Below are 8,910 nucleotides of genomic sequence, written 5' to 3'. Positions count from 1 at the left end.
ACTGAGATCTGAGGATTGCAGTTCAAAGCCAGCCCAGGCAGGAGAGACTGTGAGACTCCTATCTCCAATAAACCACCAGAAAACCAGAAGTGGCGCTGTAGCTCAAGTGGTACAGCACTCGCCTTGAGCTGAAGAGCTGAGGGACAGCATCTAGGCCCAGAGTTCAAGCCCCACGACCGACAAAAAAAAAAGAAAAGTGACAAATATATATCAAACTATAAGAAAGCCAGGGTACTGTTGTAGAAATAGGAAATAAAATAAATGCATGATTAGTACATACTATACAGTGGATTTATCCAAAATTTTTGATTTGTACCATTTTTTAATTACACAAACAAAATTGCATCTGTGTTGCATATTCACACTTATTATAAATCTGGCTTTAAAAAGATCCCTAGGGATGAAGTCCCATCTGTTCTTTGACTCTCCAGTCAGTGAGCTCACATCTTGGTTGCAGTCAGTCTTCTCGAAGAACAAAGGGAATGCTGCCACCTCAGACAGCAGCACACTGTGAGCTCCTTGCACAGAGGAGGCACAGCTCCTCACAATGTCTGGACCATGCTGCTAGGGACAGTCAAAGCAACAGTGTGTCATCACCTTCACCAGCATAACCAGTCCTCCTTGCTGGTCCTCAGGGCACTAGGCATGGCAGCAAAGTGATGGCACTATTTCCAGGCAAACAACCATCATGGACTTTTCTTTGGGCAGGCCAAAACTAGAGGTTTAAGGGATCTCTGTGTCCATGGCATAAATCTGAATGAGATCAGACACAATGTTATCAATGATTGGCTTGGTAAGGTCTTCACTAAACACCTGCCACCATGGCTTCTCGGCCTCCTCCTCAGCAGGGACTTCTACTCCATAGACCTGTAGGGCCAGGTAGAGCACAGCCACGGCCAGGTGCTGAGGCTGGAAGCGAAGGCACAGCCCCCCGTGGTAGCTGTCCCGCAGCAAGGCCCAGGCCACGATGGCAACAGGAGTCCGCTGCCAGCTGTACCGATTCAGCCAGTGTTTGAGGGCCATCAGATAGTGGAGCAGGTACTTGTGCGGGTGCTGGAAGGAGACCTGGAAGCGCAGGGCCCTCAGCACAAGGAGCTCACACTGCACAACGCTATCCCGGAGCTCCCAGAAGCGCGAGTCCAGCTCCAAGGGCTCGCTGCCTGGGTGGAAGTAGCTGTTGGATACATTGATGATGTCTCTGATTCGCAGATGCTGCTCCTCCACCTTGCCCGCCAAGTAAATGGATGACATGGCGACGAGGTAAGGGTCATAAGCCTCCAGGCTGATCTCGCGAAAGAACTTATGGTAGATGGTGCAGGCAGTGGCGATGGGAATGGAGCGCATAGCTAGCTTGACACCTGCCTCCATGATGAACCTTGTCACTCGGAAGTGCACCCTGGGCTCCGACCCTGCCACCCCTCCAGAGGTATCTGAGTGAGGGGTCTCCATGAGGCCACCACGCAGCCCCAGGACTCCCTTCCAAAAAGCAGCAGCAGCAAGGCCAGTTCCAGGGGTTCTTAAAGGCTCTCTGCTGTCACTGCACTGACGTAAGCCACATCAAGGCAGAATCTTTAACTGTTTTTTTTCAGAGCAGTGCTGGGAACTAAACCCAGGGTTGAGATAGATTAGGCAAATGTTCTACCACTGAGCCACATCCCTAGCCCAGTGCTTTACAGTTAAAAGACATTAACATTTAAAAAGACAAAAAGCTTATACCCTTTAAATGAATAATTCTGCTTCCAAAAAAGTAAGGAGTTTATCCTAAAGTGCTAAAATTTCATATACAGAGATGTGAGAGCAAATACTGGAACCAATCTAAATGCCACAATACAGGAAAAATGAAAGATTTATTATAAAAGAAGCAGTCTGTTAATGTAGGCATAAAATAGCTACAATTGGTAATGGTACATGGCATTCTAATGCTCCTTTCCTTTCCTGTTAAAGCTACCAAGAAGCTATAATGTTTCTGTTATAGAAACAAAAATATGAAGACAGGTGAAAAATGGGCTCAGGAAAAAAAAAAGGAAATACACAGCAGTGTTAATAGCATCAGCCCTCAATCAAGTCTTTCATCCTGTGACACACTCACTCACTTCCTGATAGAGTTTCTGGCACTCAGGATGAAAGCGCAGAGCACGAAGAAAGAGCTGTCTTGCACTTTCAGAAGACAAGCGATCTTCCATTTCCCATTTGGCTGCCATAATCCACAAAGCTGTAAGAGAAAACACATGAAACATCATTCATAAATTAATCAAGTTAGGCAAAGAAACACCAATGCTCCCATTGGTGTGGAGGAGGGGCAAAATTTTACTCTAGAGTTGTTTTGTTTTTTTTTTTTGGTCAGTCATGGAGCCTGAACTCTGGGCCTGGGTGCTGTCCCTGAGCTCTTCAGCTCAAGGCTAGTGCTCTACCAGTTGAGCCACAGTGCCACTTCTGGCTTTTTCTGCTTATGTGGTGCAGAGGAATGAACCGAGGGCCTCATGCATGCAAGGCAAGCACTCTGCCACTGAGCCACCTTCCCAGCCACCACTTTGGAGTTTTCTAAGCAAATAGGTAAATGTAAACATGTTCATTCTAAATGATGGAGATGTAAATGCCTATTACTGTATTTTATCAGATCTAAAGCCAACATACATTTTTTAAATTTAACAACAATGTTGATTCTTCTAGTTTTACTATTTGTTTCTTATAAAAACACAAAAACTAAGACTCTATATATTGAAATCTCAAATAATTTTAATCCTCTTGTCTCTTGCTCTTCTCATGTCTTTTTGTTTTTGGTCAGTCATGAGGCTTAAACTCGGCCTAGTCACTATCCCTGTACTCTTTTGTTCAAGGCTAGCACTCTACCACTGTGAGCCAGAGCTCCACTTCTGGTTTTCTGGTGGTTAATTGGAGATAACAGTCTTGTGGACTTTTCTGCCTGGGCTGGCTTTAAACTAGCCTCAGTCTCCTGAGTAGCTAGGATTATAGTCATGAGCCATAGCTCCCTACAACATTCCATATTCTTTCAATTTTTTTTTAACCTTTTTTTGCCAGGGTCTAGGCACTGTCCTTGATCTTTTCTCTTTTTTTTTTGCTCAAGGCTAGCACTCTACCACTTGAGCAACAGTGTACTTCTGGCTTTTTCTGTTTATGTGGTGGTACTGAGGAATTGAACCCAGGGCTTCATGCATGCTAGGCAAGCAATCTACCACTAAGCCACATTCCCAGCCCCTCAAATTTTAATTCTATTAGTTCATAAATGCTGGTGCTAGCTGGGCACTGGTGGCTCATGCCTGTAATCCTAACTACTCAGGAGGCTGAGATCTGAGAATCACAGCACAAAGCTAGCTGGGACAGGACTCTTATCTCCAATTAACCACCAGAAAACCAGAAGTGGCACTGTGGCACTTGCCTTGAGCTGAAGAGCTAAGGGACAGAGTCCAGGCCTAGAGTTCAAGCCCCACGACCGACCAAAAAATAAAAACAAAAAATAAATGCTGGCTGTTAGTGGCTCATGTCTGTAATCCTAGCTACCCAAGAGGCTAAGATCTGATGATGACAGTTCAAAATTAGCTCAGGCAGAAAAGTTCCCTTAATACTCTTATCTCTACTTAACCACTCAAAAACTGGAAGTGGTGCTGTGGCTAAAGTAATAGGGCACTAGCCTTGAGCTGAAGAGCTCCAGGCAGTGCTCAAGACCAGAGTGCAAGCCCCATGATCGACCCAAAAAATAAAAAAATAAAAACAAGAATCTCTAAATTTGTCTGGCTTTGAGCTATAATCCTCAGATCTCTTAGCAAAGATTACAGGCCTGAGCCACCAGCTCCAGCCTCCTCGTATTTCACTGCCTCCAACAAAAAATGGCCTTCCAAGGAATGATCTATTTATTTTCCAAAAGCCAAATGAACTAATAATCCTTTTTGTCTATAGATACAAATACCTGGTCAAGTATCTAGTGGCTTGCAGTAAGTAGGGATGAGCTAACAGGCAGCTATCCAGGAACAGAAACTACCAAGACAAATTATCTAAGCTCAAACCCACCAAAAATATTGTGTAAGTTCAAATCCTCTTGGGCTTCTCAAGTAAGATAATTCCAAATGGCTTGAATCTAGAAAAAAGAACTCATAAGAATTTCACCATACCTGGCTTGTTTGAATGAATGGCCAACATGGCAGAGAATATCTTGCTAAGTTGAGCTTTAGTACCCTGTAAAAGATAGAGAAAAATTTCTACTTCCTGTACAGTGAAATCATTGCTATTAATCTGTAAGGAACATGGACTGTGCCCACCATGACTACAAGCTGGAGTTTGGCTCAAGTAGTAGAGTCCCAGTATACTCACACCCCCCACAACCCCTGCAAAAAAAAAAAAAAAAAAAAGAATCCAATAATGAGCAAGATCTGCTATTGTTCAGGACACACCAATAAAAGCAGACATACTTGTAGTGTTCTTCTACCTAAATCACTAAACATGTCTATTATTTTTAAATTTTTTCAATTTTACTGAACAAATATGTGTAAAAATGATTTTTCTTTTCAAATGACTTGAGTCTTTTATATAGTCACTCAGGTATATCAATGTTATGCTCAAGTTCAGCCTCAGCCTTCTTGGGTTCCTTTCCCATTCTTAGACAACAGCTTTGGGAAAACATGGAGTTCAGTAATGAAGCCGCTTAAAAGGTTTTAAGACTAACAGAAACAAAAGGGAAAGAAGACATAGTTGTACTCACCCATTTCTTACAAAAAACTACATAGGACAGCCAAAGCTGTACATCATCCTGCAAGAAAAGCACTCTGGTAAGCTGCCTCGCCTTGACTTTATATGTAATAAACCTTCGCAATAATTTAGTTTGTTGACAACATAAGCCAAGTTCCAGAAGATCCCATTACCATGTGCCTATGAGAATCTTCCTCAGTGAGTGTAACCACAGTAACTTAATCGGACTCTCCACTCCCATCCACCATCCCCAAGACAAATCTGTTGTCTACCCAATTTGTTCAGTGCAGGTCTGAAAAGATCCCAATTAGGTACAGTAAGAAAACCCGAGGTTCCTAGAAATCTAAAAGATTTCCCCTATAAGGGGGGTGACAGTGACCAAGAAGCATTGCTATTAACCTGACTTGGGAAATTGTAACTCTTGTATAACTACTTAATAAACAAATGAAAAAAATGAAACAAAAGAAAATTAAAATTCAAAAAAAAATTCCACTTCCAAGTGAGACTTAAAGAACATAGTTACTAAGGTACTATGCCTGCCTAATCATTCCCAGTCTTCAGTGTACTTCCCTTCTCAGAGATACCCAAGGGTCTACCAGGGACTCCCTAAACCTTAATCATGTGCCAAACACACTGTTCTCAGCACCAACATCACAAAATAACAATAAGGTTATGAGCTTGATTTTCTTCACAGTCTATGTGGCTTAAAAAATGTTCCAAAGCCAGGCACTAGTAGCTCAAGCCTGTAATCCTAGCTAATCAGGAGGCTAAAATCTGAGGACTGTGGTTCGAAGCCTGCCCAGGCTTGAAAATCTGAGATTCTTATCTCTATTAAACTACAAAATAAGCTACAAGTTGAGCTATGGTTTGAGTGCTAAAGAGCTAGCCTTGAGCAAAAGAAGCTCAGGGACAGCGCCCAGGCCCTGAGTTTCACCTCCAGGACCAACAAACACAAAAAAAAGTTCCAAGCAATGACACAATCATTCAAATAGGTATTAAGATACCTAAGATGGGAACAGAAAATAATACATTTGGATATCCAAGTCATCATACATACAATACACATTTTCATATTTATAAAGGATGCTGTGATCACTTACTTTCCACTTTGCTGAAGCACGCCCAAAGACCCCATGTATCCGTTGCACAATTGAATGTTCAATCTCATCCTTCTTAAATGAATATCTGATGCGCTAAAAGGGGACAAGAGTTAAATTCCCAGTACCAAAAATAAAAATAAAAAATAAAGTGTAATATGAAACAGTCAGTTTAATGATATTTATCCAAAATAGCCTTCCCACTTGTTCATTTAACTGTATTGGCAATGGCTAAAAGCATGGCTCATATGATAGACCACCTGCCTAGTAATCATCAAACCTCAGCAACACACACACAAAAAAAAATTGTACTTTTTAAATTAAAAAAAAAAAGTAGGGCTGGGAGTGGCTCAGTGGTAGAGCGCTTGCCTTGCATGCATGAGGCCCTGGGTTTGATTCCTCAGCACCACATAAGAAAAAAGAAAAAAAAGCCGGAAGTGGCACTATGGCTCAAGTGGTAGAGCGCTAGCCTTGAGCTGAAGAGCTGAGGGACAGCACCCAGGCCCAGAGTTCAGGCCCTACAACCAGACCCCCCCCCAAAAAAAAAAAAAGTAGGGCTGGGATGTAGCTCAGTGGCAAAGTGCTTGCCTAGCAAGTGCAACTTCCTGGGTTTGATCCCCAATACCAAAAAGACAAAAAAAATACAATTAAAAAAAAAGTACTAACAAAGAAAGCAAATTATTACAAATAACCATTATGAGCTCCATGCAGTTTAATAAGTCTCTCAAATAAGTCCTAGTTATGGAGCCACCAATTTACTTATATATTTTTCTAACTTCTAAAAAGTTATCTACTTACTGCTCTTCTTCGCTGGATCAGCTCCAAAAGATTAATTTCATACTGTGGAAGAAAAACATACGAAGAAATATAAGCAAGAAAAATTACAACTTTTTAAAGGTAGGAAAAACAAAATTTTTAATTGAAGATAATTTGTTATCAATAAGCAGAATTTACAATAATTATTATTTCAAGATTATTAATATCAATAAATATTGTCACTAAAAATCCACCTTACAGCTGTAAGATTTACAAGTATATACAGAACCATGAACCAAAGGGTAGGCACAGAAAGAAAGGGAAGGAGAGGGGCTGGGAAGGCAGCTCAATGGTAGAGTGCTTTCCTAACATGCATGAGACCCTGGGTTCCATTCCTCAGCACCACATAAGCAGAAAAAGCCAGAAGTGGCGCTGTGGCTCAAGTTGGTAAAGCTCTCGCCTTGAGCTGAAGAGCTGAGGGACAGTGAGTACCTAGGCCCAGTTCAAGCCCCATGATCAACCAAAAAAAAGAAAGAAAGCGAAGGACAGAAGGAAGGAGGGAGAGAGGGAGAGAAGAGAGGGAATCTTGGAGCACTTCTTCTTTCCAAGTTGACTTAAAGACTTTCCACTATCTATGGTCAAATTCTCACTCCTCTCTCTTGCTCTCCAAGAAGCAAATCTCTTGCTGAAATCCTAATTACACATTATGTCTGGCAGATTCAGCTCTAACTAATAAAGAGTTCCATTTGGCAAGGATTGAAGCCCAGTGAGCAAAACAACTCCCAATAACTGTCTCTAGTTCTGATATATATTTCTAATCAACAACTCTAATCAGCTAGGCACATGCTGGCTCATGCCTAGAATCGTAGCTACTCAGGAGGTTAAGATCTGAGGATCAGGGCTGGGAAGGTGGCTCAGTGGTAGAGTGCTGGACTCGCATGCATGAGGCCCTGGGTTTGATTCCTCAGCACCACATAAACAAAAAAAGCCGGAAGTGGCACTGTGGCTCAAGTGATAGAGCACTAGTCTTGAGATGAAGAGCTGAGGGACAGCATCCAGGCCCAGAGTTCAAGCCCCACGCCAGACCAAAAAAAAAAAGATCTGAGGATTGTGGTTCAAAGTCAGCCAAGGCAGAAAAGTCCCCCTGAGTATCTTATCTCTAATTAACCACTCAAAAACCAGAAATGGAGCTATGGCTCAAGTGGTAGAATGCCAGCCTTGAACAGAATAAGGCTCAGGGACAGAGTCCAGGCCCTGAGTTCAAACCCCATACTGATTTTTTTAAGAAAAAGAAAATTCTAATCAATCCCAATCTCTAATCAACAATTATGAACTTCTGCAGAAATTTTAATCTTACCGTCCTCTAATTTCAATTTGTCAGGGGATTAAACAGCAACAAAATAATTCACTTACTTGGACATAATTGATAAAGTCTTCCTTGAAAAGGGCTCTTCTCTGTATTTTGTATTCTAGATCAGAAGCCTTCTTAATGATAGCCCTGAAGAGAAAGTCATTTAAATGGCAACACTTAATCATTAGTGGTGGCACACATCTGTAATTCCAGCCCACAGAAGAATAGCAAACTGGAGACCATCATGGCTTCCGAGGAAAACTCTGTCCTAATGAACCAAAAAATTGGAATAGATGTATAGCAAATGGGTAGCATGATTGCCTAGCAAGCACAAGACCCTGAGTTCAAATCCTAGTACTGCCATGAGTGAATGAATGCATTAATGAATGAATGAAAATAAGCTATATTTTTTGGTGCTGGTCCTGGAAGCCACCTTGTACCAGCAGTGCCTGAGCTCTTCAGGTCAAGGCCAGTGCTCTACCACTTGATTCATAGTGCCACTTCCGGTGTTCTGTTGGTTAATTGGAGATAAGAGTCTCATGGACTTTCCTGCCCAGACTGGCTTTGAACATCAATCCTCAGATCTCAGACTTCTGAGTAGATAGAAGCGTAGGTATGAGCTATGGATGCCCAAGCTACAACATTTCAAGAAGCAAAAGTTAAATAATAGATGGGCGACAGTGGCTCAAGCCTGTAAGCCTAGCTACTAAGAAGGCTGAGATCTGAGATCATAGTTCTAAGCCAGTCTAGGCAGGGAAGTCCCATAAAACACTCAGAAAACCGGAAGTGGCCTCGTGGCTCAATTGGTAGAGTGCTCACCTTGAACTGAAGAGCTCAGGGACAGCACCCAGGTATAGTGTTCAAGCCCCATGACCAGCCCCCCCCCAAAAAAAAAGTTAAAAATTTAGGTTTAGATTTATAAGATTATCTCTTTGTTGCTTTGTATGTCCCTCCCCCACAGTATAACCCCTGCTTTCACTATATTTGATGTCAGTATAACTTGTG

The 8,910-nt window shown here is 42.1% G+C and overlaps 2 protein-coding genes across 2 annotated transcripts in view; both read right to left on the bottom strand.

Annotated features, from left to right (window-relative positions):
* Positions 1-8,910, bottom strand: part of Utp6 (UTP6, small subunit (SSU) processome component, homolog (yeast)) — a 178,831-nt gene that overhangs the window by 167,650 nt on the left and 2,271 nt on the right. The window contains exons 2-7 of the mRNA XM_013016288.1: positions 7,968-8,052; positions 6,597-6,638; positions 5,802-5,894; positions 4,715-4,762; positions 4,128-4,191; positions 2,094-2,212 (exon numbers count right to left, since the gene is read on the bottom strand). Coding sequence (XP_012871742.1) covers positions 2,094-2,212; positions 4,128-4,191; positions 4,715-4,762; positions 5,802-5,894; positions 6,597-6,638; positions 7,968-8,052 — 451 coding nt within the window. The remainder of the gene's footprint in view (positions 1-2,093; positions 2,213-4,127; positions 4,192-4,714; positions 4,763-5,801; positions 5,895-6,596; positions 6,639-7,967; positions 8,053-8,910) is intronic.
* Positions 302-1,580, bottom strand: LOC105985862 (cyclin-related protein FAM58B-like). Its single transcript, XM_013016574.1, has one exon. The coding sequence runs from the start codon at positions 1,447-1,449 to the stop codon at positions 724-726; it is 726 nt and encodes a 241-aa protein (XP_012872028.1). The 5' UTR covers positions 1,450-1,580; the 3' UTR covers positions 302-723.

Source organism: Dipodomys ordii, unplaced genomic scaffold (assembly GCF_000151885.1).
Source record: "Dipodomys ordii isolate 6190 unplaced genomic scaffold, Dord_2.0 Scaffold31, whole genome shotgun sequence".
NCBI lineage: Eukaryota > Metazoa > Chordata > Mammalia > Rodentia > Heteromyidae > Dipodomys > Dipodomys ordii.
Note: the sequence above shows the minus strand (reverse complement) of the source record. Positions and strands in the feature narration are given on the sequence as shown.

Excerpts from the sequence above, each read along its gene's own strand:
- LOC105985862 (XM_013016574.1), bottom strand. The coding sequence starts at position 1,449 with ATGGAGACCCCTCACTCAGATACCTCTGGAGGGGTGGCAGGGTCGGAG.